The 27,688-nt window shown below is 57.4% G+C and overlaps 2 protein-coding genes across 2 annotated transcripts; both read right to left on the bottom strand.

Moving 5' to 3' along the window:
- Window positions 1–112: 112 nt before the first annotated feature.
- ACACB (acetyl-CoA carboxylase beta) lies at window positions 113–22,000 on the bottom strand. Its single transcript, XM_039560876.1, has 52 exons — window positions 21,802–22,000; window positions 20,988–21,114; window positions 20,454–20,592; window positions 20,128–20,237; window positions 19,884–19,965; window positions 19,384–19,482; window positions 19,017–19,126; window positions 18,652–18,762; window positions 18,289–18,498; window positions 17,803–17,973; window positions 17,401–17,562; window positions 17,076–17,239; window positions 16,359–16,509; window positions 16,176–16,279; window positions 15,507–15,588; window positions 14,750–14,895; window positions 14,522–14,672; window positions 14,256–14,390; window positions 13,690–13,836; window positions 13,401–13,589; window positions 12,981–13,081; window positions 12,813–12,901; window positions 12,591–12,715; window positions 11,910–12,023; window positions 11,714–11,827; window positions 11,281–11,370; window positions 11,069–11,187; window positions 10,716–10,853; window positions 10,201–10,300; window positions 10,002–10,109; window positions 9,766–9,822; window positions 9,196–9,237; window positions 8,903–9,118; window positions 8,664–8,819; window positions 8,162–8,365; window positions 7,482–7,637; window positions 7,097–7,219; window positions 6,522–6,791; window positions 6,107–6,204; window positions 5,842–5,962; window positions 5,550–5,660; window positions 4,905–5,048; window positions 4,704–4,824; window positions 4,462–4,558; window positions 4,200–4,296; window positions 3,861–3,996; window positions 3,394–3,571; window positions 3,162–3,274; window positions 2,494–2,648; window positions 2,160–2,330; window positions 1,466–1,602; window positions 113–1,343 (listed from the first exon to the last, which is right to left on the bottom strand). The coding sequence occupies exons 1-52, from the start codon at window positions 21,912–21,914 to the stop codon at window positions 1,217–1,219; spliced, it is 6,831 nt and encodes a 2,276-aa protein (XP_039416810.1). The 5' UTR covers window positions 21,915–22,000; the 3' UTR covers window positions 113–1,216.
- A 999-nt stretch (window positions 22,001–22,999) lies between these two features.
- UNG (uracil DNA glycosylase) lies at window positions 23,000–27,635 on the bottom strand. Its single transcript, XM_039560879.1, has 7 exons — window positions 27,451–27,635; window positions 26,706–26,900; window positions 26,533–26,628; window positions 25,689–25,786; window positions 25,217–25,305; window positions 24,699–24,877; window positions 23,000–24,271 (listed from the first exon to the last, which is right to left on the bottom strand). Exons 1-7 carry the CDS (start codon window positions 27,538–27,540, stop codon window positions 24,131–24,133), a joined length of 888 nt encoding a protein of 295 aa, XP_039416813.1. The 5' UTR covers window positions 27,541–27,635; the 3' UTR covers window positions 23,000–24,130.
- Window positions 27,636–27,688: the final 53 nt, after the last annotated feature.

The raw sequence follows: 27,688 nt of genomic DNA, 5'->3' as shown, positions 1-27,688 counted from the left end.
GAGGGATGCTCAGAGCTGCCCCACCCCAAACAGGTCTTGTGCCACAGGGAAGGGGCTGCCCAGTGCCACAGGCACCAGGCCCAGCTCAGGACAATGACAGAAGACACAGAGGTCAGGAAATTCCCTGGGAGCTGAGCTCACTTTATTGCCTGTCAGCAGTGACACCTTCCAGCCAGGAAGCGACTCCCAAGACCCTTCCCATCCCCACCCCAGGACAGGGAGACCTCCCACAGGCCCTGTGGGACCCCCCAGCTCAGTCCCAGGAGGTGTCCAACACCTTCTCTCTCGAGCCAGGTCTCCCATCTTCCGTGGTGGCCATCCCACCTCCTCCTTTTGAGCCCAGGGTAAATCTGTGCTGGGGAAATGACACAGCCAGAGGCACTGGAAAACTTCAAATTTCCCTTCCATGACCAAGATGGTTAAAGGCTACCTGAGCAGCAGGGTACAGGTCCCAGCAGGTGACAGCTCCCCCTGGCTCCGCTGCTTCCAAGGAGGAGCCAGGTCACTGGGGCAGGAGCACCTGGAGCCATCCTCCTTCCACTCCATGCTCTGCAGGAGCCAGAAAGGACATGAGATGGACGAGAGGAACAGTCAGGTCAGTCAAACTCTGATGGATCCTTGGACATTCCCACAGGAGCAGCTCCCAGATCAGCTCACTTAGGTCTTTCCTGGGCCGTCAGCTGCTCGTGGTCACATCTACTCTTTGCCCCCCAGCAAGGGAAAGGATGACAAAAATTGCTCCTTGCAGTTTATAAAGCATCACTTGGAGGCTGCTTCTCATTTCCTGGTCTTGGTGCCTAGTCAGCTTGAGCCCAGCCAGCCGGACACCAGCCCTGGCCAGGGGTCTGTGCCTCCAGCTCTGTCCAGTCTGGTGAGACGTGTCTGACCTGGTGCTTGTTTGAAAGACCAAGGCCAGGGCTGGCAACTAAAACTGGAAAATATTTTAGATTCTTTTTAAAACCAAGTTCTGCACCAGGTCCAGATTCCAGGCTTGGCTCGGGACAAGTTCATCTTCTGGGCATCACCCCCAGTGCCAGAGGGGACTCTGTATGGATGGCAAGACCATCTCCATGGCTTAAAATACAAGCACTGACGTCCTTTATTTAGGCACATGAGCAAGAGTCCAAGGCTTCAGTTCAAGGGCTGAGGAACCAGGTGGGCAGGTGAGGTCTGGTCATGTCCTGGTGCTTCTCCTACCCCATGGCAATTGCCCAGCTCAGGAGGGATCATCAGTGTCCACCCTGGACAGGAGATGGGCGACCTGGGCTTTCTGTGGCCCGGTGATGTGCTGAGCCATCTGCACGATGCAGTCCATGGTCAGCTCGGGGTTGGCCTGGAGCAAGCTGCAAGGCACAGGGCAATTTCCTGAGAGGCCCAAGTGAGAACTGCCTGGTGTTCATCCCCTGCTGTTCCCACGCCAGGGATCAGCATGCCACTTCTCATCCCAGCTCCCACAGGTACTCACCTCCGGATGTGCTTGAGGATGTAGTCCCGCTTCAGGTACTTGATGTTCTCCCTGATGGCCGACTGGGTGCCGTCCTGCTGCTGCATGTGCTTCTCCAGCCACTCCACCACCACCTGGTTGTTGTCCCAGAGGTAGCCCTGGGGAAAGCAGCACCGTGGGCAGGGGATCCTGCTGCCTGCACAGCCCAAACTCCCCCTTCCTCCTGGAGCCTCAAATGCAGGCATTGGGATTTTTCTTCCCAGTCCTGCACCTATGGCACGGCACACTCCCCCATGTTGCAGCCACGGGGTAAAAAGTTCAATCTGCAAGCTGAAATTCAGGAAACATTTGCAAACCATTTAAAATGCAAAAAGGTTCTCTTGCAGGTCCTACTTCCTGAGGCAGTCACAGCAATGTGTGTGTCATTTGAGAGCAGCTCAAATGCTAAAGACCCCACTTTTGCCCTGGGAAGCCCTGTCATGGCAGAAAATAATTATTTGGGGACCACTTTGCCACCGCTGAGCACCAGCACCCAACTGGGGTCACCTGATTTGAAGAGCCAGCCCTAGCTCAGGGCTGCTTCACCGCCCCTCCTCACACATTCCCACAACACACTGAGGCACCACTGAAACCTCTGAATGATGGGAGAACGAGGTGAGATCCCTCGGGATGCCCTGGCTGTGGAGGTGCCTCAGGAAGCGGGGGCTGGAGGTACCTTTTCAGCTCCTTCCGTCTCCATGAACCAGCGCCGCAGCATGGACTGGATGTGGATGTGGCTGAGCTCGCTGTTGGCCTTCAGCACCTCCCCCTTCACCATCTCCTCCAGCAGCAGCCGCCGCAGCCGCCAGTAGAGGAAGGAACGGGCGCTCTTCCACTCCAGGATGTCCTGCGGAAACCGGAGCACAGCCCGGGTTTGCCGGCGGCTGCTCGCTCCCAGCTCCGGCGGGATGGAGGGCAGAGAGCAGCCCCGGGGCAGGGATGTCACAGGAAGGGGATTTTCTCCCCGCCTTTGTCTGTCACCTCAGAGCCCTCCCCTGTTGCCGGCTCACCGTGATGACCCCTTTCTCCTGCATGCGGCCCGGGGTGTCGTGCAGGTCAGCGAAGCGCACGGCCACCTGGTGGTACACGGGCAGCAGCAGCTCCTCCCGCGCCTTCAGCTGCTTCTCCAGCTCCCTGCGCTCCCCCTCCGACAGCTCGGGGGTCCCTGTGGGACACAGCGGGCTGAGCAGCCCCCTGGTGATGCCACCACGGGGTCCCCTCTGTGCTCCCACATCAGCCACCACGCCCAGAGCCACGGCTCTTTCCTTGGCGCACTGACACCACAGCCACAGAGGCCACGGCCACCAAGAGGTCGCACCGCGCTCAGCTCCTGCCACGGGAGAGGGGAGGCGGCATTTGCAAGGACTTTGTGGGACTGTGCTGTAACACAGGGGCAAGGAGCTCCCAGTGCATCAGGAACCGATTCAACCCGGCCATCCTTCATCTCAAAGCACGGGAGAAGACCCCAGCCCCATTTAACCCATTGACAGAGGCCCCAGGAGATACAGGTGTTCTAAAGCACCACCACATCCTCCCAGCTCCACCAACAGAAAAGACACAAAGAATTTTTCCAGAGGGACACCAAAGGACTCCTGGTGGTTGCCACTGAAGTGCTTGAGCCTCATGTTTAACTTACACTACCCATGTCCACAACCCAAAACTCCCTTCCTTCCCTTACCCAACTGCTCCACCAGCTTGGCATAGACTGTATCAATCCTTCTCATGGTCTTCACCAAATCCTTCTTTCTGAACTTGATCTCCACTGTTCCTCCAGGCTCCAAAATGCCTCCCCTGGAAGGGACATTTGGTAAAGCAAGGTCTGCATAGGAGAATAAATTCTAGGGCAAGATGTCCAGGCAGCTGACACACAGAGGTGTTCTGGATGACCCACAGGTGTTCTGGATGCTGACCTGCTCTCCTTGTCGGCGTAGAGCTCCACGTGCAGGGGGTTGATGGTGGAGTCGATGACCACCCAGGAGCCGCCGCGCAGCTCCGCGTGGGGAGGGATGTACACCAGGACAGGCTGCTTGAAGTCCCGCAGGCTGTCCACGATGAAAGCGCCGAACTTCAGCATCTGGTCATACATGTCTGAAAGCCAAAGGGACTCAGGGGCTGGGTGTCCCAACTGCCACTGCCCCAGCCTCCTCCCAGCTGCCCAAAGCCACCTTCTCCACTGGAGACACAAAGCACCCCAAAATCAACCAGCGGGAAGCCACCAACCCATGGGACCTGTGCACTGCCATGCCCCATGACCTCCCCAGCCCAACCCCACATCCCAGAGTGGTGCAGACCCTGGTAGGCTGGGCCATCCCACGACCCCGTGGGGTGGCAGAGGTTTGTCACACCATGGGAATCTGGGTATCCCAAGCACGGGTACCTTTCATGCCGCTGGAGAAGCCTCTCCAGTTGGCAAAGATCATCAGTGGGAGGTGCTCCCGGTTGAAATCCCGAATGGCCTGGGCTGTTTTAAAAGCAGAGTCTGGGAACCACACCTGCCCAGCCTGCTGGATTATCTGGAAAAGACAGTGAGCAGCTGAGACTGTGCCAGTTCTTCCTGGAATGCTGCATGAAACAGCTGGAAGAAAACAAAGTACCCTAGCATCCTTGATTTCACCTGAATTAAGGAAAATCAAGACATGCTCAAGGATCACTGCTCCCTTCCCTCCCCTCCAGCCTCCTCTCAGATGCCACCTGGCCTCAGCTGTACCCCACTCACCTTTGCCTCCGAGTCCAGGTTGGCGGGGTCGGCGGGTATCATCACCTCCACGGTGCGGGTCTCAACAGCGATGACGCCCACGGGGAGACCTCCCAGCCTGCAGCAGGGCAGGGTGGGCTCAGCAAGGCCAGCTCCCTCCCACCCCAGCCCCACTAGAGAGCTGCTCCCCTTCCACCATCCCAAAAGCAGTGCCACAGCCAGGGCTCGAAGGTGAGTGGGCACACATGCAGGATCCCAGCTCCATCCCTGCTCCCAGCAGTACCTCGCTCTGCCAACCACAACGGTCTGAGCCCACGGCTTCATGATCTCCATGAAGCTGCCCTGGTCAAAGAAGCCACTCTGCCAGGTCTCCTTGAGAGCTGTGGAGCACAGGAGAACATGGAATGGTGCAAGGGTGAGCACTGAAGGGCTCCTGAGCACCAACCCACAGCCAAGAGCACCTTCTGCACCTACAAGATGCATTTGGGAGCAGTGCTGCAGAGGCCTTGGGTTGTTCTCACTTACTTGGATGGGGTCTCCCTGCCAGCATCCACCTGGGGTCATAGGGGACTTTGGAAGGGACAAAATCAATTTCTCTTTCAACAGGGTCACTTATGGCAGTGACAGGCACTGGGCTCTGGTTATCCTGCAGGGGAGACCCCGAGGGCAGGTCACCAGCCAGGTATGGGTGACACCCCCCACCTCCACCCTGCAGCACCCTCCTACCTTGGGTATGTATGAGAGCCACTGCAGGATGGTGTAGACCCCCTCGAAGTCATCTGGGACGGTGACATGGGAAACGCCATTGTTGTGCATGATCTGCACTCCTCCCAGCTGGTTGTTGGATGTGTAAACCTCCCGTCCCAGCACCTAGACAGAGTTCCCAAGGGAAATGCATGGGGCTCTGCTGACACAGGAGCTGCTCCCTTGCTCTGTTTGTCAGCCCAAACCTCTGCACAGGCACATTCCCTCTGGGCTGAGGCTGAATTTCCACCTCTGTCCAGGCTGATGTTAAAGTGAAAGGATCCTGCTTTACTGCACAGGTTTAGTGAACCCAGTTTCAATTCAGCTCAAACCAATGGGATTCTACCCAGAGATGGGTCCTGTCCCTGGGGAGGGGTCCCAAGGCACCTCTGCCATCCCACCCTACCCCAGGAGCAATTCCCTGGCCCCCAAAGCAACACCAAAAAGCTGTGGGGGGTCATTCTCTCCCTGCTCAGTGAGACCAGCACAGCTGCAGCTCCCCCAGAGAGGTCCCATGAGATGATACACAGGGAGCTGCCACCTCTTCCTATGGGGCAGGGAAGGAGCCCACACAGGTAGTGGTGGGAAGGACAGTGCCATGGAGGACACGCAGCCAGAGCTTGGTACCTTGTTGAGAGCCGTGACACCCGTGAGGATGATGTGGGAATTCTCCACCTGGATGACGCGCTGGCCCAGCCTCACCAGGTAGGCACCGATCCCGATGGCACGACAGGTCACCTGGGCACACACACAGGGACACGTGGGGTCACTGGGGCTGCAGCACAGACCATGAGCACCTGGAGAAGACTGCTCTGATGGGCTCAGCCTCCTTGTTGCAGCCCATTATCCCTCCTAGGGTGACGTTAAGAGCCAGCAGGAGAGAGGGGAGCAGCAGAGAGGGGAAGGGGAGCAGCTGTACCATGCTGATGGTCACTATTTCATCATAGGCACGGGAGGATTCCCCAGCAATGGTACCAGCAGCTCTCAGGTTTTCCACCCCAAATCCATTGTCCTTCCCAATGATGTCCAGGAGGACATACCTGTGGGGAAAGTGGAGCCGTGGTGTGGGAAGCACTCACCTGCATGATGTGCCTGGCAGGATGCTGAGGTGGGAGCTGCATCCTGGTGGGGTGTAGGGCAGAGCTTGGGATATCTCCGTGTGTCTCATGGGATATGGGACTCACCTGGACTCGCCGCCTTCCTCCACGTGCTCACAGCGCACCGAGTTCATGGTGCTGATCCTTGTGTAGTCCTGGGGAGTCAGGTACAGGTACCTGAAGCCCTGCAAAGAAAAAGGAGGAGGATGAGTTGTGGAGCCCCACATACACATACTCATGTGGGACATGGCCCTTTCCCAAACCATGCTGTGCAGCAGCTCAGGGACTAGAGCTGGACAGAGCAGCCATGCCAGCACTGGCACCTCCACCTCCACCACCTGGGAGAAGCCAAAGGAACCATCCCCACGGTGCTGGGTGCAGGTGTGGCCTCACCGCCTGCTCCAAACCCACAATTTGACATCCTGGTCTAGCTCTGGTCATTCCTTCCCCAGGTAAACCCTCTGTTGTTCCCTGTGCTGAAGGAGGGGAGGTGCCCACACACCTTGTAGGGCTCAGCTGGGTCCACCCAGGCCACCTGGAACATGTGCTTGATCTCGTCGGCGAAGCCGATGCGGGCGCCGCTGTTGGCAGCGATGTAGATGCGGGGGATGCCCTCGGCCCGCGCCAGCTCCGAGGCCCTCAGGAACACCAGGTCCTCCTCAGGCCCAAAGGAGCCGATCTTGTGTGTGATATCGTTGCAAATGAGCACAATATCCCGGCCTTTGGGGTACTCGGGGGTCTTCAGCTTCATTTTGAAAGCAACCATCCCCACCTGGCTCGAAACAGCACAAGGTTACAGGGCAGAATCCTCCCAAGAAGCCCAGAATCATGGAATTCACCAGGTTGGAAAAGACCTCCAAGATCATTGAGTCTAACTCTTGACCAATCACCACCTTGTCAGCTAGACCAGAGCACTGAGTGCCATGGCCAAGAGACACAAGGGCTGAGCTGCAGGTGGCATTAACCAACAGACAAAATGGTTGAGGAGCATCTCCCAAGCTTTAAACGCAGCCAGATGGAGCCACCAGCCATTCCCACCTGCTTCCCCTGCCCAATTCCCAAATCACTCCCTGCTACCTCGTTCCCTCCAGGGACCCTGTTCATCTGCACAAGGTGCCCCTGCGAGTCCAGGACTAGCTCAGTGTAGGTCAGGATGTCTTTGGGGTACAGGTCCGAGGAGCCCCACAGCTTGAAGAGAGCCTGTGGAGACACAACACATGGCTTGGTATGGTTTGGCTTGGAAGAGACCTTAAAGACCATCTAGTTTCAGGAATTTCAAGAGCTAGGAATTGGTGTAGAAATGTTTCACATAACCAAAAGTGTTGGGGCTTGGGCTCTTTTTGTTTTCTCATTTGACAGCTCAAGGAGAGGGACCTTTTCATCAGGTGGGAATTTTTGGGGAGGGTGGGGATGAAGAGCAAACACAGTAATTTGGAGCTTCTTTTTGCTCAGCCAGACTCACCTGCCTGATCATCTCCGGGAAGTCGTACACGTAGGTGGTGCCCAAGGACTGCGCCTGGAACCGCTTGGCCTGAAGCAGGTCCTTGGTGACGTAGGGGGTGTTGATGAGCATCCCATGCTGCGGCCCCTGCTTGTCCCCATACGACTGGAACATGATCTGGAGAGGAGAGCAGAGCGTTGGCTGCCTTCCCTGGATGTCATGGTGACTCTTCTGCTGGAGCACTGCTGACCCTTGCTTGGCCAAGGTGATTTTCCACCCATTGTTTTGCTATTGAGGGGACTGTCACACTACTGTGCTGCCAGTACCAGTGACACCCTAACAGTGACCTTCACCTTCAGCACTCAAAACTGCCCAGCTCCACACCAGCATCACCCCAAGGAACCCAACTGGATAAAGCTCAATGCATTTTGGAGCAAAGTATCACACTGAGGAATCCAACTGGATGGAGCTCAGCACACTTTGAACAAAGCACCACCCCAAGGAATCCAGCTGGATGCAGACAGATAGGAATGAAACCAATCCAGCTGTGGGAATGCTGTTGGAAGTCTGGGGGCTCTGGGCAGACCAGCACTTCAGGTCCACAAGGAGTTTTGCAGAAGCCCCCCCAGAGCTCTGATGGAGCCCAGCATCACCCAGGCAGCCGCGGTTGGGTTCCTGGAGTCACCACTGGGGTTACTCACGCTGCCAGTGCCGGGGTCCCTCACTTCCTTGTAGAGGCTGATGTCCAGGTAATATCCAGACTCGTTGGTGAGGAAGAGGCGGATGGGGATGGCGGTGGCAGTGGGCGTCAGGCGGATGTTGATCTTCACCTCGGCCTGCAGCACCCGCAGCTTCCAGAGGCGGCTGCCGTAGCGCATCACCATGGAGCGCACCGACTCCTCGATCTGCGCACAGGATGGCACACGGCTGGGTCGGTGGCCCCAGGGACAACACTGAGCACACCATGCCAAGGCTGGAGCAGCCCTGTTGCATCTCCACCCCAAAGAGCCATTTCAGATTTGGGTGAGATCCTTCCCTCTCTCCATGCCTCCTGGTTGGGCCCGGTGCTGATATCCACCCTCTCCACAGGGGACAGGGAGAGATGGTGGCGGGTGGTCCTGAGCACAGGGGATGACAAAACCTCCATCTCCACATCAGGGGAACCTTTCCAGGACAGAGGAAGCAGGACCCCAAGAAACACACCTTGGAGGGGTCCATGATGACGGTGGGCACGAAGTTGAGGAAGATGTGGTTGCAGTCAGTGCGCACAATGGTGTTGTTGAAGGCCACCTCCAGCTCATCCATGGCCTCCAGGAGCAGCCGCTCGCCCTCGTTCTGCAGGTACTCGAAGGAGGCCTCCTGTGATGGAGCAGGTGGCTCAGCAGGGGCCAGGCCACCCCTGCACCCTCACTGTGCCCCCGCGGGCCCCTGTGCCACCCTGCCTTGGTGATGAGGTCGGAGTGGCGCACGATGGCACGGATGAAGAAGCGGTAGTCGGTGGTCTCGGCGCCCGCCTGCACCCTGGCAGCCCCCAGGTACAGGTGCATCTTGTGGTTGGCACAGGGGATGGCCGTCAGGTCGAAGTTGCGCATGCGGCTCAGCTCCAGCTGGAAGGCGAGTGCCGGCTCCAGGTGCCGGTAGATCCGATCCTCTGCGAACTGCCAGGCACAGCCGTGAGCCAGGGCCGGGCCGGTGCCACGCCAGCACCGTTCCCACTGCTCCCACAGGATCTTACCTCGTCCCTGGCTCTGAATGTGAAAAACTTCGGGAATTCTCTCTGCGGCAAAAGGGAGAGAGAAGGCAACATGAATAGTCCTGGCCTGCGGAGGATTGTTCTGATTCTCCATTAAAAAGAAAAAACCTGGCAGGCTTTGCTCTCCTGCAAAGGGAAAAGGGCTGGGAGGGATTGATTAGGTTGGATTTTAGGAGGAAATTCCTCCCTGTGACAGTGGTGAGGCCCTGGCACAGGCTGCCCAGAGAAGCTGTGGCTGCCCCATCCCTGGAAGTGTCCAAGGCCAGGCTGAATGGCGCTTGGAGAAACCTGGGATAGTGCAGAGTTCCACCCAATGGCAGGGAGTGGAATGGGATGAACTTTAAGGTCCCTTCCCACCCAAACCACTCTGTGATGGCTTCTGTGGCTCTGCAGGAGCCATGTTACTGGAAACATGAGCAGGATAAAGGATGATACAGGAGATGAATCACTCATTGAATGGCTCATTAATTAATTCCCAGCTCCTGAAGCACAGTGGGTCCATCCATCACTCAGGTGATGGTATTTATAGATGTCAGAGGCTGTTGCACTCACCTGCTGGGCAATGAGGAACGTGATTCTCCGGAGACCATACTCAACAAGGATATTTTTCTACATGGAAACAGAAGATGCCACCAGTCATGAGAGCTTAAACATCTCCACCAAGGCAGCAAACACAACCCAAGCTGCAGCAATTTGGGGTACACGGCATGGAGAGGAGGCAGTGCCTTGGGGTACAGTGTTCTGGCTTGCAAGGTTTACAAAAAGAGGGTCCAGCCCCAGTGACAGACCTTGGACTGGGCAAAGGCTCTGAAGATGGGCACCAGCTTCTCGTCTTCCACGTGGTCAGCTGAGCAGAGCGCAATGTTGAGGATGTGGATTGGCTCCTCACGGATGTTCTGGCAACAAAACCCTACAGTCAACCCTGGCCAGCAGCATCACTGCTGTCCCAGCACCATCTGGGGGTATCAGCAGCAACTTCATGCCCACCTTGGCATCCTCCTCATCGTAGGTGGTGGCCTGTGCCTCACTGAGGAGCCTGCTGTCCGACGGAGAGTTGGCGAAGCATGAGATCACTTCATCGAAGTTCCTGCCCAAACAGCAGGGATGGGGTCACAGGCCAGCACATTGTGCCCACCCCCTGCCTGAAGGGACAGCGCCAGGGACCCGCTGTGACAGTGTGACAGGGACACAGGTACCAGCACAACAGCCCCACGGCAAACCCACAGCTCATGAAAGGCAGCTCTGAGCCCTGCTGTGTTCATGGGCAGAGGGGTTTAACCTGTGCCCCAGGTTCTACATGTCCCCAAAAGCCACCTGGTGTCCCCACAAGGTAAGTGTTGTACTGAGAATACCCAGTCTGCAGCTGTGGTGGGAACTGGAGCTGCCTCCAGCACCGCCCAGCTGCCCCCAACTGTGACTCTTCCACCCCATTTTGCTCTCCAACAACTGCAGTGGCAACCAAAATACACAAACACTGGCCAGGCATGTCCCTGCACCCCCACCTTGTGAAGTCCTCAAATCTGCGGAAGGCCACCATGACTCCCATCCGCTGGCTTGTGGGGGAAAAGCCACTGTCCATGAAGAGCTCAGTGCTGTGCCGGGCCAGGTCAGGGTTGGAGATGCTGATAGGGACTGACATCCTGCCATGGGAAGCAAGTGTCAGCTGTGGGGGAGGCACCGTGTGGGACCACATCTCCCACAGGGGACCCTGACCCGGAGAGGGCTCATCCTGCTCCACTGCCAACGGGACAGTGCAGTGGCAGCTCCTGCTTTGCATGGAAGGGATGATACAAACTCGCCAGCTTTGTGGAAAGTCCAGGGGAGCAGGACAGGTGTGTGGGAGGGACCCCTGTACCTGTTGGGGTGGGAGGAGGGCAGCATGAACTCGAACTCCACGAGGCAGGTGCCATCAGAGAGCTGCTGGTGCTGCAGGCTGTTCAGCTCGTAGGCGATGTACCCCCGCCGCACGTACACCTGTGAGGGAACACAGGAGGTACCGCCGTGGCCCTGCCACCCCTGGGCCCCCCATGCCACCCTCAGGCCCCCTCTGTGCCCCCCAGCCCTCACCTCCAGCGCTGCCATGCGCACCACCTCGTTGGTGTGGTAGAAGAACACAGGAAGCACATCAAAAATGGAGGTTTCTGACAGGATCAGTTTCTGCGGGAAGAAAGCAAAATTTAGGGCAAGGATGAAGTGAGACCTCCCTGCCCTATTGAGGGGGTCCCTCAATGTGGAACTCAGTAGGGTGCCCTGGAACACCCAGCCCACCATGGGGACACCACTAGAGCCAGATATGAATCCACATGTCTGTTCCCTGCCAGAGTGTGGAGCAACGGATGGGGACTGGCAGCACTGGGGTGCAACCCCTCCTCTGCTCCACACAGCCACTGCAGCAAGGCTTTGAGTGCTTTTTAGCTATTTTTAAGACTAAACCACTTGCAGCCAGAATCCCTCCCCGAAGCCACCCAAACTCCCTCTGGAAAAACAAGCAATTCCCAACCTTCAGGTTCTCAGGGCAGTACTCATGTCCATACATGTCGATAGCGGAGATGAAGATGGACTCAACCTGGTTGTGCCGCAGCTCGTAGGAGGGCATGTGAGAGGCAATGAGCACCTGCCAGGGCAGAGAGGAGCTGGGAGCATGGGGGACAGGAACGGGGACAGAAATGGGATGGCACCACATCATGCTGGCTGACCTGCCGGGCTCTCAGCGCCACTTTGGAGTGCTCAGTCTTGCTGAGTTGTGTCAGTTCGTGGAGGATGGTCGTCAGTTCATCTGTCAACGTGGGGTCACGGCCACACAGCTGGTCCTGCAATGTCATACCACCATGGCTCAGCTCAGGCTCCTCGCTGTGCGGGATGGCTTCATCCCAAACCCCAGCTCCACATGGAATGGCTTCATCCCAAACCCCAGTCCCACATGGAATGGCTTCATCCTGCATCCCAGTTCCACATGGGATGGCTTCATCCTGCATCCCAGCTCCACATGGGATGGCTTCATCCTGCACCCCAGTCCCACATGGAATGGCTTCATCCTGCATCCCAGCTCCACATGGGATGGCTTCATCCTGCATCCCAGCTCCACATGGGATGGCTTCATCCTGCACCCCAGTCCCACATGGGATGGCTTCATCCTGCACCCCAGTCCCACATGGGATGGCTTCATCCTGCACCCCAGCCCCATCCAGCCAATGGCCCAAGGCACTAAAATGGGCTCTCTTTGACCCAAGTATAATCACACAACACCACAGAGGGGAGGTAATTAAAATAAAGGGATAACGAGGCAGGAATGGACACTTCAAGCGATGCAGAGCTGCCTCGGCTCCTCCCTGCCACCAGCCTTTGCTCCTGGAGTCTCAGGCACGGGCTTTACTCACAATTAACATGATCACCAGCTGGTTCTTCTTGGCCACCTGGGCATGGGAGAAGATGCTCTCCAGCACAGGGGTCATGTTGGGTTTGCACTGCTCCCGCAGGCTGATGACACACTTGTCATAGTGAGCTGTGGGGCAGGACTTGGTGAGACCTGCAGCTCCTCCAGAGAGCCCTGCAGCCCCCAGAGAGCCCTGCAGTTTCCCCAGAGAGCCCCAAGACCTCACCATGCTGGAACTGTGTCTCCACTTGCAAGTAGCGCCTGAGCAGGTCCAGCACCACTGCCTTCATGTAGCCCCGGATGCCGCTGCGGTACCTGGGGAGCAAAGAGCCCACTGAGCTGAGAGGAGGTGGCCGTGGGGGGACAGGAGGGTCACAGACAGCACAGAGCTCACCTCTGCACCAGCTGCACCAGGCTCTGTGTGTTCATGAAGAAGACCTCCCGCTCAGCCTTCCTCTGCAGCGTGGCCGCGTGGGTGTCCAGCACATTGGCAATCTGTGGGGAGAGGGGACAGGGTCTGGGGTGGCTCAGGGGCATGAGGCTGCCAGCTCCCCCTTTCCTTACTCCATGCAGAGCCTTTCTCTGTGGCTTTTTTTTTCCCCAAAATGAAAAATGCAAAGTGACAAATGAATATAAAAAGAAACACACAAATCAATGCAAATACACAAATAAAACCAAACACGTGTAGAAAATACGAACCCCCACAGATTTCCCTCACTCATTTAATTTGTTATAAAATCCTGGCAGCACAAATTCAGGCAGGAGCTCCCAGCTGGCTCCAGTTAAGAGGGCGTGAGCCCCTTTTGCCACTCACCTGCTGGCTGGGGAAGCGGCAGAGCACTGAGGTGATGTTGCTGGCATACTGTGCCATCACCTTCCGGATGGACTTCTCCACAGCCAGCGGGATTCTTCCCGAAATGCTCGTCATGATCTCCTGCAGCTCCAGCAGGGGCAGGGCAGGGTCCCGCAGGATCTTCATCAGCTGTGCCACCCATTCCTTCACCTGTGGGAGCAGGAGGTGGTGCTGCCCATTCCCACTGGTGCTGCCCGACTTGCCCTCGTGGCAAACGTGTGGCAACTGCGTGAGACAGCCTGGTACCCACCTTGGTCTTGAAGTAGGGCTCGGGCAGGCAGTAGCCATTCATGACATTGGTCAGGTTGTCCAGCACATTGCGGAGAACCTGGTGTTGCTTCTCACCAGTGATGGGGAGGGTCTGCTGGGCTGGGAGCCCCCCTGTGAACGGCTGTGCCTGGAGAGGGCAGAGGGAGGTGGGCTGAACTGGCCTTGCTGACAGGGCCCCTGAGAGCTGCAGCTGCCCCAAAGGAACCAGCACAACCCCTGCTTTGGGTTAGATAGAGAGGAAGCACCTGACATTCAGCATTGTGGATGTGCCAGTGTCCATCATGAAAATAATGGAGAAAAACTGGGGATTTTAGTGCTATAAATGCACATTTTTAGTGCATGTGAGCCCCTGCCACACCGAGGAATCAGAGCAATCCATGTGGAGCTGCACCTGAGCCCCAGCAGAGCCCAAAGACGTGGCATGACCATCACTGTGATGCCCCATCAGGGTACCTCCTCTGTTTTGTCCCCTAGGGAGCATTCCCAGGATGCCGACCGGGATTGAGTAGGAGATGACAGCAGCGTGGCACCCCCCAGCAGACTCACAGGCTTCACTTTGGAGGGATCATCGAGCTGGAGGCGGGCGATGACACAGCCGGCCTCTAGCAGCGCTCCCGGCCGCTTGATGTAGCGCAGCCGCCCCGCCTCCTCCACCGCCAGCGTCATGATGATCTTCATCACCTGGGGAGGAGGGGGACACCGTCAGCGAGCCAGCAGCACCCGCGGGCTGCACATCCCACGAGCATCACGGCAGCGCTGCGGGGTTCCGTCTTTGCCGAATGCTGCTTCTCCAGATCTTCTGCAAAGCTCACCTCGATCTCCGCAAAAACCTTCCCCTCGTCCACGTGGCCGCCGTCCTCCACCAGGTACTGCAGCAGCTTCCCCGCGGAGGGCGAGCGCAGCACCGTCGGGTCCTTCTCCTTCTCGAAGGTGCACGTTTTGTTGCCGATGGTGATCCGGTACCTACGGGAGAGGGAAAGGTGTCACCAGCCGGCTGCTGGCCATCGGGGAGGGAGAATGGGGGCCCTGGCAGGGGGTACCTGTCGATCTCCTCCTTCATGTAGGTGGTGTAGCTGCAGCCGTCGTAGGAGAGCAGCAGCCCGCCGTCGTTGAGCCGGTGCACGTCGATCTCGATGTGCGTGCGGTTCATGATGACCACGTACGTGGTCAGCGACTGGCGGGCGACCTGCGGGCAGGGGACACCCTCAGTGCAACCCCAAAACACACTCAATAGCGAGGCTGGGGCTGGGGGGGGCACCTCGCCATGCTCAGGGCAACAGCTGCTGCTACAGGATGGGGCTGGGCTGGGAGGGCAGGAGGCACAACTTCAGGCTGCACCGAGGAGCTGTTCAACTCCGTCCAGAGCTGGTTTAACACACAGCCCAGAGCTGGTTTAACACACAGCCCAGAGCTGGTTTAACTCACAGCCCAGAACCGGTTTAACACACAGCCCAGAGCTGGTTTAACTCAACTCCCAGCCCAGAGCTGGTGCAACACATGGCTCACCTGCTACTTTCATTGTGAGTAGGGAGTTTTGCATGAAGTCCAACTAATTGGGTTTAAAAGCAAGAAAAGGAAGTCCCTTAATAAACTCAGGGCAACAGGGTGTATGGAAATGTCTGTCAGGTTAAAACGAGGTTGTTAAGGTTATGAGGTTATTAACCTCATTTTTATGTTGCACATTTTTAAAGGACAACCTTGTATTTATTTCACCTTTCTCCCTCAGGACAGGAGCACATCCCTGACCCCTTGAGAAGCGCTGTGGCTGGTTTGGGGGGAGCGTGGCCCTGCCCTCACCTGCAGAATGTACTTCACACCCTCATAGATGAGCTCCACATCAACGATGTTCAGCAGGGAGGCTGCTGGCAGCACCTGGCCCCTGAAACACAATGGAGGGATCAGGCCCCAGGCATTCCCAGCCTCTCCAAGTATGTGGGATGTCAGCAGTGCTCCCTCCTGGACAGAGGGCATGACGGTGACCAGAGGGGACAAGTGTCAGCTTTAAGTGACCCACGTGAGCACCATGCACAGCCGGATCTGGAGGGAGGCCAGGCACTGGGAAAACACTCAGATAAGGTGCATGGGAGAGCCCTGGGCGTCCTCCAAGGCCGGAGGAATAACCTTGATATTGAACAACAAAAGCAAGCTGCACAGCCAAGCCACTTCCCCTTGAAAGCTGTTTTCCCAGCCATGGGAAGCCTTTCCTAATGTCCAGACAAAGTGATAGCTGAGGAGCCAGAGCTGTGAGCCACACTGTCCCTGCCTGTCACAGCACTACTCTCACTAAATTTGCAAAGCAAAAATGAAAGGAAGATGTCCCAGAAGAGCAACACTCATGTCTCCATTGTGGCTGCCCCAATCCTGGAAGTGCTCAAGGCCAGGTTGGACAGGGCTCCGAGCAACCTGATCTGGTGAAAGGTGCCTCCCCCATGACCAAGTCCCCTCCAAGCAGCCCCCACTCCACACCTCTCCAGCGTGTGCAGGAAGTCAGTCATGCACGTCCTGAAAGCAGCATCCGCCACGTTCAGGGCACCACAGACAACCCCCAGCATCGTGTCCGGCTTCTCTGCCTGTGGGGGCAAAAAGAACAGGGTTTGGGTCTTATCCCAAGGAAGGGGAATGGTGACCCTGGGAGCTGGTCACCCCCACCTGCACTTTCTCAGCGATCAGGTCGTCCAGCCAGCCCGTGTGTATCTCGTTGTTCTGGAAGCTCTCTGTCTCCAGCAGCTTGATCAGGTACTCCACCGTGGTCCGGAAATCCCCACGGATAGACAGCTCCTTCAGGGCCACCACCATGTTCCTTTTAGGGACAAAGCCCTTCATTAATGACTGAGAAGGTGGCACTTGGCTCTCAGCAGAGGGAATATGGGAGCTTCAGGGCCTGGGGCGATGAGCTCCTGAGGTGATGAGCTCCTGAGCCCCCAGCACCTTCAGAGAGGTACTCAAGGCGCTCAACCTGCTTCACTGCATGGTTTGGGTTGGAAGGGACCTTAAAAATTCTCTTGTTCCACCCCCTGCCATGGGCAGGGACACCTTCCACTAGACCAGGTTACTCCAAGCCCCATCCAACCTGGCCATGAAACAGCCCTGAATGAAACTGCTGCTCAGTTCCTGAATGGACACTGCTGCTCACAGGCTTTAAGCAATGCTCAGCAGATCACTACAACATCTCCTGGAGGATCAGCTGGATGAACTGGGGCCGTAGCACCACCACAGTCCAAAAAATTCTGGCTTTGGCCAGCCAGCCAGGTGCTTAGCACAGCAGCACCGTTCTGGTCCTGTTGGATAAAAACACTTTTCCCAGCTCACACCGACTGTGCCTCTTCCCAAGGACACCCACCCTCCAGCTCATCCCATCACACTCACGAGATGGCCTCCTCCCGGTTCTCTCCCCATGAGAAGCAGTGCCCAAACTGGGAATCGGCAAATTCGTGCAGCCCCCCGGCTGCTGCCACACTGAAGTACCCCCAGACGTTCTTGCTGCTGCGGAAGTTCAGCTCCTGCACCGTCCCCGAGCTGGGCTTGAAACCCTGAGCCAAGACAGAGCAGAGATGGAGGAACCAGGATTGAGACTCGTGCAGCGAGACAGGGAAGGGGAACCCCCATGGATGGCATTGATCCCATGAACATTGCCCAGATCAACCCCACAGGTGGCAGAGTCCCCTTGTCCCCACCCCAACCCCCAGCTCACCTCCTCGGGGTTCTCGCTGGTGATCCGGGCAGCGATGACGTGGCCCCTGGGCACGGGGGGGTTGGAGGGGCTGTGGAAGGAGATGGGGGTGTCGCCCCAGGGGCTCTCCCCATACAGCACCCGGATGTCTTTTATCCTGTGCAAGGGGATGCCCATTGCAATCTGCAGGAGAGACAAGAGTTGAGCTGCCAGGGAGACGCTGACAGAGAGTCCGAATGGAGAGTTCCCAGCGGGAAGCCAGAGGAGAAGGAAAGCTGCCACACTGCTTTCACCTGCACCCTCCACGATGGGATATGGGGCAGCTTCCCTCTGCCAGGCTCCAGCCCAGTGCTCCTCCCTAAATCCCCAAACTGCCTCCTCTAACACCCTTGGAGTGACCTCTGTGTGTGTGTGTGCAGGTACCTGCAGCTGGGCAGCCGGGAGGTTCACGTCCGCCACCATCTCCGTGCACGGGTGCTCCACCTGCAGCCGGGGGTTCAGCTCCAGGAAGTGGAAGCTCCCATCCTCCCCGTACAGATACTCAACGGTGCCTGCACTGACGTACCCAACCATCTGGGCCAGGCGGACAGCACACTGTGGGAGAGGGAAACCCCTGCATCATGGAATCGTGGGGCATCCTGGCTTGGAAGGGACCCGCTGGATCATCACCCAACTCCTGGTTGTGCAGAGGACGCTCCAAAAACCCCACCATGTCCCTGAGAGTCCAAACGCTCTCTGGACTCTGGCAGGCTTAGGGCTGTGACCACTTCCCTGGGGAGGTTGTTCCTGTGCCCAACCACCCTGGACACGGAGTCCTGCTCAGCTCAGGGGTCCCTTCCTTAAAACCCCAATAAACCCAGCCCAGTTTCCCACTAAAACCTGGTGCTGCCCCAAGACCAGGCCACCCACCTTCTCCATCACCTCGGTGACGGTGGGCGCAGCGATGGTGGCCGGTGCCTCCTCAATGATCTTCTGGTGGCGGCGCTGGATGGAGCAGTCACGGCTGAAGAGGGAGATGGCGTTGCCGTACTCATCTGCCAGGACCTGCACCTCCAGGTGCCGTGCGTGCTGCGCCAGCTGCATCAGGAAAATGGGGGATCCGGGCGCCTCCGCCTGCACCTGCAGCAGAGGAGAGGGTCGTGCTTTGGCATCATGCCCCAAAATTCATCCCAGGATGGAGACAGAGTTCCGGAAGGAAGTGGAAGGTACTCCAGGTGGGAGCAGGATCCTGCTGGGATGGGGACAGGGATGGGGGTTCCAAGCGCCTCTCACCTGCCGGAAGCAGGCGCTAAATTCCTCTGCTGCCTCCACTTTTCGGATGCCTTTGCCCCCGCCACCTTCTGCTGCCTTGATCATCAGGGGGTAGGCGATCCTTGTGGCCACCTGAGAGGGTCAAGGGCTGGGGTGACTGCAGTGTTTTGGACCCCAGCCCACCACCCTGACAGCCCACACAGCTGCAGGCATCCCTGAGTGGGATTATCCCGAGTGACATCCCTCCAGCAGAGGGACAAACTGCTGCTGCCACAGCCTTGTGTCACTGTGACGTGCTGGGAGGCCAGAAGGGCCAGGGCAGGCAGGTTCTGAGGAGGAATCATGCTGGGCAAGAGATAAGCAGCTGCCTACAGGCTCAGCTTTACCTCCAGGCCTTCCTCCACGTCCTTCACGCAGCCCTGCGCGTACGTCTCCAGGGGGATGCTGATGGCCTGCTGATGCTTCTGGTCCTCCTCGGACCACTGGGCCACCAGACCTGCAGATGTGGCCAGGGCTATGGTCACCACCAGGGTGGCACGGCTGGGGTGGCACACTGGCTGTGCACAGGGATCTGAGGATTCCATCATTTCCCTTGTTTCCATGCACCCCATCTCCAAAATCCCGCTGCCCAAACCAGCAGCTGCCAGCTGGGCCAAGGACCCAATCCTGGTGCTTGCTCTGGGGGGAAAGAGAAGCAAGGAGGAGGGGAAGGGGGGAGCAGGGAGGGTGTGGGGGCTGCGAGGAAGCACTCACCGCTCCCGCTCCACGGCAGCGTGGGGATCTCCAGAGTCTGCGCCACGATGGTGGAGGCGACTTTGTCCCCCAGTGCCCACATGGCATCACTGGGGGGACCTTCAGAGAGGGAGAGAAGGGCTGAGGGGGGCCCAACCCACCAGCCCATCCCCACATCACTGAGCCAACCCCACCAGCCTTCTGCAAGGACTGGGTATGCGGGAACCCCCCCAAACCCACTGCCCATCTCTGGACGAAGCTCAACCCTTCTCCACGGGGAGCTCAGGCTGGGAATCCCACAAGGTCTGCTCCCACCTGATGTCCCTCTGTGAATACTGCATCAGTTGGAAAACACAGGAAACAGGAGGATTCCTGGGAATGCCCCAGCCTGAGGACTGCCACTCCATGGGGTGGGCATGCCAGAGGCACCAAAGGGGCATTCCCAGTGCAGTGTCCCTGGCAGTGACTGTGAGTGCACACTCCAGCCCAACACCCAGCACAGAGAAGCAGTGTGACCTTACCTAGGAAAGCTATCCTGTTTTTCTGCAGCAGCTCTGGCAGCTTGTGGTTCTCCGAGGCATGTCCCCAGCCAGCCCACACCGCCTGGCACAAGGAGAAGCAGCAGTGGGAGCATTATCCCTGCACTGGCATCTCCCACTGTGCCCAGCTCCTCAGCATGCAGGGACATCACCCCCTTTTGGGGTGTCCCCTCTGCCCAGCAACTTCCCTTGGGACAGAGGTGGGAGACACACGAATGGCCACTACCTGGACTGGGATCCGTTTGGAAATGTCCACTATCAGCTCCACGTTGGCATAGTTGTTGTTGTTGGTCCCTCCAGGGACAGGCACGTAGTGATCTGCCATCTTGATGTACTCTGCAAGACAGCACAGGGGCTAGGGGGAGCCAGATCCCTGAGTGGCACCCCTTCCCAAATCCTCCATCCTGGGGAGGCTGCAGCGGGGAAAAACTATTCCCTCCAGGATTTGGCTGCACAGGAGGAAAGTGTGTGACTCCAGGCTGTGCAGGAAAGGGCCACTCTGCCTCAGCCCCAGGCAGGGAACTTCCCTTTTGGGATATTCTCAGGAATTACCCGCGTTAGCCTTGAGGTCCTCGGGGGTGACCATGACCACGAAGCGAATGGCGCGCTCGTTGCGGAACATCTCGTAGGCCCAGCGGCGGATGGAGCGCATGCACTTCACTGCTGCAATGCCATTGTTGGCGATGAGGACCTGGGGGGACAGGGACAAGGGGGTGGCAGGGTGAACCCTGTCCTTGCTGCCCCAAGGGATGGGTGTGGAGCAAAGCAGGGGGGATGTGTTAATGAGGAGCTCCCCGACAGCTGGTTGTACATCCCGGCGGAGCATGAGGCTCCTCAACGACATCTCTGATGTCTGGCGCTGGGGATAACCGAGGATGGGACTTTGGGCATTGTTTGTGCAAAGCTGCTGCATGGGGTTCCCTCTCCCAGCCCCGTGAGAGCGAGTGAAGCCATGGGATGAACAGCTCTGGGCTGCCATTGCTCCGAGCCCGGCGGACACAGGACATTCAGGCAGCACCCAAAGGTGTCCCTGTGAAAAGCAGTGACCCTCTACCCAGGCACAAGCAGGGACGTGTGGGGACAGACCTTCTCGATGACACGGTTCCCCCCGAAGCGGGTGACGAACTCAGCTGGGGAGGCGACGGAAAAATCCCGCTGCAGGTCCATCTTCCTGTGGCTCCTCTTTGCCAGGTGCAGCCCTGACATGCTGGGCCTGTGGTGGGATGTGGTGGCTGACACTGAGCCCAGGGCCACCCCAGAGAGCCCAGAGCCACTCCAGTGAGCCCTCCTCCAGCCCCAAACCCCCTACAAAGCCTGTCCTGCAAAGGTCACCAACCACGTCTACAACGTGACTCAGGCAGGACACAAGGAAAATTCCTTATTTGTGGAAGCATGGAGGAGCAGCAGGGATACTGCTGGCAACACCACCCCAAACCCAGCGTGGCAAGAGCCACTGTCGGGCTGTCAAGTGTCACAGCACGTCCCTGCAGCCAAAGGTTTGTTATTTTTAGCTGCAGCAGAGCAGCCAGAGGAGGCAGGCAGAGGGATTTGGCTTCCAGTTGTTTCTGCTGGATGTCAGCTGCGTTCCCATGGGAGCTGCCCGGTGCAGCCAGCAGGGAGTGAGCTGCCCCACATCCAAACTAGAGATTTGGGGGGGGCACCCCCTGCCCTGGTCCTTGCCACAGTCATGCAGGTGGCACTGCTGTCACACAGCCAAGGACACTGGCTCTCCCCCCAAAGGCAGTGGGATTGGGGGCATCACCTTGGGGTTCCGACGAGCACCAGCACATGTGCCCCGCAATTTTACCAACAGCAATGCATCCACCACAAGCACCCACCCTCCCGAACTGGGACATCCTTTCTCGGCCACGCTCCCGCCCCTGGGGGCTGCCATCCTCACCTGATGCCGGCGCTGGGCTCCAGAACGGCGCTCACCGCGGAGGGCTCGGAGACGGTGCCCCCCACCCCGGCCAGGCTGCTGCGCCTCCGGCCCACCCTGAAGGCCGTGGCCATCAGCTCGTCATCGGAGGAGTTGTCGTCGAAGGAGCCCAGCACGAACTTGGCGAGGGCCGGGCGGCGCAGCGCGGCGGGGTTGTACACGCCGAGCCGCTCCTGCTCCGCGCCCGCCCGCCCGGCCCGCGGGCCCGGGGAGCTCGGCCGCGCCGGGGGCCCGGCTGCGGGGGGCGGCCCCGCGGGGCTCTCCTCCGGCTCCTTCTCCTGCTCGCACCGAGAGCTGGACATTTTGGCCCAAACGAGCAGAAGCACAGCGAGCAGCAGCAGTGCAGCAGGCAGCATTCACAGGCCCTGGGGGAGAGGGAGAACCGCGGTCACGGCTGCGTCCCCGAAACCGCGTCCCCGAAACCACGGCCCCGGCCCCAGAGCTCCAACAGCGCAGCCCCCGGTACCAACCGCCCTCAGCCGGACCTGTTTTCCCTGCCCGGTGCCGGAGCTCCGTGAGGGGGCCGGAGGGGCGGCCTCGCACCTGCCCGGCCCTCACAGCACCCTCAGGATGGCGACCCCCAGCCCGGCCCTCACACCGGGGAGGGGGCATTGAACGGGCCCCCCCACAAATCCCGATAAGCGCGGTCGATTATCCCTGTCAAAGCTGGGCACGGGGGTGAGGGGGAAGCGCCACGGCCCCCTCAGCCCCTCACCCTCCCCTCAGCCCTCACCATGGCTGCCAGCCCCGCTGGTCACCCCGGTCAGTGCGGTGTCACCGGTCACTCCGTGTGTCCATCCTTGTCCCCCCCCCTGCCCGGGCCGGAGCCCACGCGGTGCCAGGGCCGCCCCCGAGGGAAGCACGGGCCCCCCCTCGGGTGTTGCAGTTGGGTTTCGCACGTGACGGTCACGTCAAGCATAAATATTTCCCTGCTAACGTGTCTGGAAAACTTCTGCTGGAGATGAGGGTGGAAAGAGCGAGGGAGACACCCGATCCTTGGGGGACAAAGGTGCCCTGGCGCTGTGCCTGGTCACGGGGACAAGGACAAGGACACGCTCCTGGGTTTGGCTCCCTGAGGGGAACAGGGACTCCCACTTCCACCCACTGAAGAAGTAGAGCCTGCCCCCCTCCCTCCCTCTGTTAAAGCACCAAGAGCACGTAAACAAAGTAATTTTTATTTAAAAAAAACGACACTGGGAAAAAGAAAACCAAAAGCAAACAGCATATACAGCAAGGGCACAGACAGTGTAAACGTCACTGGTGATAGTGTTACCTCAGAAAGAACACAGAGGAAGGGTTACAAGGATGTTCTATAAAAACTGGTGTAATTTCCAAAAAAAACAGGGCACTTCACTGCCACTAAAGGAATTACAAAGTCAAAGATGGGCTGGAAACCCAGGAGTATGAAGTCCAAAACCTCTTCCTCTTGGAAGTCCTAACAGTTATTGCCAACAGGAGGTGGAAACTTTAATTTGCTCCCAAGGTGGCAAAGCACAGTTCCCTCTTTCAAGATCTTAAAAAGATCTGAAGTAATTTGCAGCTATCAGTCCATGAAATTGGGAGATGCTGATGAACAAACCTTCGCTGCCGCCATCAGCAAGTACCCCCAGGTCCATGGTCAGCACAGCTCACCGGTAATCCAGGTGATTACACACCCAGGAAGAACCTAAAACTTTTTGATTTTCCTCTCTAAATGCCAACAAAAAATCCAAAAGCATGACCAAGGGTCTTGGTCACAGCCTCCCCTTGACTGCTGGGAGCATTTATCCCAAAATCTTGAGATCATGGACACACCAAGCAACACTACTGACCATGTATTTTCTTTACAGCCTCGAGAAGCCATTTTTGTAATAAATCTGTAGCAAAAAGCTAAAACCAAAAGCCTTTTCCTCCCATGGAGTCAGCTCCACTCCCCCTAAACAGGAAACCTATGGGAAGGAGGCAGCAGGGCATGTACAAAAGCTGAGCAGCTCAGTAAGAACTGACATCCCTTCACCAGAGTCTGAAAATCTATTCCCATTGCAACAATGACCACAAATTAATACAGAACTCTGGTGTTTGGGGTTTTGCTTCAAACCAGGCTAAGATCTGTTCCAGCAGCAGAGCTGTCCATGAAACACTCCAACACGCTCTTGAAAAATAAACATTTAAAACAGAAACAGAACCATCTCTGCAAGTTCAGTCACTTGTTCATTGGTAACACCCAAAGAGCAATTCTCAGGTCAGCAGGAGTTTCTCAGGAATGCCCCAACCCCTGACCCAGGGGCTGCTCCCCAGCCTCAGCCCCAGCTCAGAGTGCTTTCCAGTCGATGGGCTTCTTCCCAGATTTCTTGAGGAATTCATTTGTCTTGGAGAAGTGCCGGCAGCCGAAAAACCCTCTGTTGACAGAGAGGGGCGAGGGATGAACCGTCTGCAGGACGTGGTGACGCTTCTGGGAACAGCAGAGGAAACCACTTGTGAGATTTGCAGGGTTTTGGCTGTTCCTGCTCCAGGGCAGGTGTGATTTACCCCTGTTCCTCCTCTTGCACCAGCCTGAGCCCCGAAGAACCAGCCCTAAGGACCAAGACTTCTGTCCCACTAAGCAAAGACATAAATACCCCGTCATTTCCCAACTGCTGTCATCCCACCAGCACATTTCACATTGATTCATGAGCCTTTTCCTAGGAAAAACAGCTCTGTCCTTGTGAGACAGGGCTTACACTTGCTCCACTTTTCTTGCTTAACTCTGTCAAAGGCTAAGCTGCAGCAGAAGCAGAACTCAGGAAAAATTCCCAATTCCGTAAGGGAAGTGCCCTCTAGTGTCCACCAAACTGAGGGAAAATCAGGGAGAGGGAAGGGCTGAGGAAAAGGAGGTGTACCCTGTCGATGGAGCTGCCTTTCCTCTGGGCATAGGCTCCCCACAGCATGAAGACCACCCCGTGCAGGTTCTTGTTGAGCCAGGACACCACGACATCCGTGAACTGCTCCCAGCCCCTCTCCTTGTGGGACGTGGCCTGGTGAGCCCGAACCGTGAGCACCGCGTTGAGCAGGAGCACTCCTGGCAAACAAACCACATCCAGAGGGTGAAACAAGGGTTAACCCATCCCTGGAATGCCCAAGGCCAGGCTGGATGGAGCTCTGAGCAACCTGGGATAGTGGAAGGTGGTCCTTGGATGAGCTTTAAGCTCCTTTCCAACCCAAACCATTCTGGGATTTTGGGATTCAAACTGCTTTTTTTTCCTGTTGATGAAGCAGATTTTCATTTCAAGATTTTCATTTCACTGAGAAGTGATTTTCTCTCCTACAGGTGGATTATTTCCAATCACAGGGCTGTTTTTTTAGGTAAGATTCTTTTCTGCTCCACAGGGGGCACATCACTGAGTGTGTCTGAGCTCACCTTGCTTGGCCCAGCCCGTCAGGTCCCCATGGCCAGGGTGGGTGAAGTCCTCAATGTCCTCAGAGAGCTCCTTGTAAATATTTTCCAAGCTGGAAAATTTAAACCAAGCCAGCAGAAGATTTTTAATATGCCAAGAGCAAGGAGCACTTATTGCTCTAACCAGGCAAGAAAAGCACTGATTTTAATCTTATTATTTAAGATAATAAAGCCATTTGTAGAGGCAGAGCAGCAAAGCCTGTGCGTGTCTGTTTGGAAGCTTTAATGAGACTGGAAATGAAAATTTACATCCAGAATATCACCAAAACTACACAGAATTATCCATGTCGTGCAGTGATGTTTTTTTTCCAGGCAATACAGAACTCAAATTTAAGTAGTTGCAAACCACTTCACATCAATTTTCTGGCTCCCAGCCCTGAGCAACACAGAACTGCAAACAAATAAGGAACAAAAGGGATTTTGCAAATTTTCCTACCTGGGGGGAGGTGGAACAGGCTTCTGGACACTGAAACACAGCCCATGAGCTTGCTTAGGTCCATGGTATGGATCTTGTCCCAAAATGACAACCTTTACCTGAAAGCAGACCTTGGTTAGCACTGAGCTGGAATCGATATTATTCCCCAGAGAGTGGGGGAATAAAAGGATTATAAATGAGCTTTATCCTAAAACAGAGACCAAAAAAACCACAAACCCAACCCAACTCCTCCAAGAAACTGAAGTTAAATCCCAGATATCTCACTGAGAAAGAGCACAGAGCCCACCTAACACTAACATCCCTACAGCTTTGCTGTCAAAATTATGAGTACAACTAATATAATTTGAGTGCAGAACACCAACATTTTCACAGCCACAAAAAACCACCTTGTTATTTTCCAAGCAGGTTTCATCCCATTACAGCTTTATGCCACACTTGCTGTGATATTTTTGAGATGTTTTATTGGCAATGACATTACCTTATGCTGTCTTTTTTTGCTTTAACTGGAGTCTGTTACTGATCAATTAAAAAACAACAGATGTTCAAGATCATAAAGCTATGAACTAGGTTAAGCTGGTAACACCAGAAAAAAAGATCAAAAGGATCAGAGGAAGTTCTCTGGCTTGTGAGGGTAGTAAAACAATAAAAGCACGGTTTGGTATCAGACATGAAAGGTAAGGCTGCATTTATGAGTTAGGTGAGCAAAAAACCAGCATCCTCATCCCATGGGATCCAAGCTTAAGGGACCAAACGCTGAAGGAACGTGTCTGTGCACCCACCCTGCACCTTCAGGGTTTTAAACTCCCCGGAGCAGCTAAGAGACCCCCACTGCGGCTCTACTCACATCCCAGATGTCGCACATCTGCGTCCAGGTGAAGACCTGCTCGGGGGGCGGATACACCGTGTAGCGCTTCCTCTCCTCGGCCACGAACGCCATGAGCTGCGGGGGCAGCGGGGGCTCAGCGGGGGCTCAGCGGCCGCTCGTGTGGGCAGGGGGGATCGGGGAATGCTGCTCACCTCCACGAAGTAGGGCTTGGAGAACTCCCCGGCCAGCTGCCGCCGCCAGCTCTCGCCGAAGCCCGGGGGCACGTTCCGCTGCGCCAGCAGCTGCCGCGCCGCCTCCTTGTTCTTGCGGATGCGCTCCTGCTGCTCCGCGCTCAGCGCCTGGCTCGCCTCATCCCCGGCCTCCTTCGCCTTCTTGGCGGCGTTCACCTGGAAGCAGCGGGCAGGGAGGAGGCTGCGGGCGGTGCGAAAGCGCAGCGGGCGCAGCCCGAGGCCCCGGAGCAGCACGGCCATGGCGGGCCAGGCCCCGCCCGAGGGGCGGCCGCGCCGCACGCGCCGGCTGCGCGGCAAAACACCCAGCGCGCCCCCATTGGCCGCCGCGCCGCGCGGGCCCCGCCCACAGGCGGGAGCACAAATGCTCGCTCGCTATTGGTCAGCTGGAGAAAGCCTGCTGCTCCCTATTGGCTCGCCGCGGATGGAGGGGAGGTTTCTACCTAGCAACTGTGACGCCACGGAAGGTCTCAGCGCCCATTGGGCGGCAGCGGAGCGTGGCCGCTCGATTGACAGCTCAGCCACGCGTGGAGCCGAGCGGGAATTTGGAAATGGTGCCCCCCTTCCCCCCCACCCCACCAATTCCCCTCAGAAAAGGCCGCCAGGACGCCCAGGCCCCCTCCCACACAGAGAGAGCCAGACACGCACGCGCCGCCACCAGACCCCTCTCCTCCCAGGCCGCGGGCTCCCTCAGGCCCCCGCTCCCCACCTCAGAATCGCCGCCCGGCTCCGGGGAGCGGCCGCGCTTCTTGGCCGGCACGGGGCTGAAGAAGGAGTGCAGCGTCTTCTGCCCGATCATGGCTGCGGCGGAGCGGAGCAGACAGCGAGGGAGACCGGGGTGAGTGAGGGGCGGCAGCGGCACGGAACAGGCGCGGAGGTGGGGTTGGGACTCGGATTTGGCGCCAAACCCGCGCGCGTGCGCCGGGGGCGTGGCCAGCCGGGGAGGG

Source organism: Corvus cornix, chromosome 15 (genome assembly GCF_000738735.6).
Source record: "Corvus cornix cornix isolate S_Up_H32 chromosome 15, ASM73873v5, whole genome shotgun sequence".
Classification (NCBI taxonomy): domain Eukaryota; kingdom Metazoa; phylum Chordata; class Aves; order Passeriformes; family Corvidae; genus Corvus; species Corvus cornix.
Note: the sequence above shows the minus strand (reverse complement) of the source record. Positions and strands in the feature narration are given on the sequence as shown.

Excerpts from the sequence above, each read along its gene's own strand:
- ACACB (XM_039560876.1), bottom strand. The coding sequence starts at position 21,914 with ATGGCCACGGCCTTCAGGGTGGGCCGGAGGCGCAGCAGCCTGGCCGGG. Across the intron at positions 3,572-3,860 it reads CTTCTCCAGCGGCATGAAAG|ACATGTATGACCAGATGCTG; the intron begins GTACCCGTGCTT and ends TTTGGCTTTCAG. Across the intron at positions 1,603-2,159 it reads AGACGGAAGGAGCTGAAAAG|GGCTACCTCTGGGACAACAA; the intron begins GTACCTCCAGCC and ends TGCTTTCCCCAG.
- UNG (XM_039560879.1), bottom strand. The coding sequence starts at position 27,540 with ATGATCGGGCAGAAGACGCTGCACTCCTTCTTCAGCCCCGTGCCGGCC. Across the intron at positions 25,787-26,532 it reads AGATGTGCGACATCTGGGAT|GTAAAGGTTGTCATTTTGGG; the intron begins GTGAGTAGAGCC and ends GTCTGCTTTCAG. Across the intron at positions 24,878-25,216 it reads GACGGGCTGGGCCAAGCAAG|GAGTGCTCCTGCTCAACGCG; the intron begins GTGAGCTCAGAC and ends TTTGTTTGCCAG.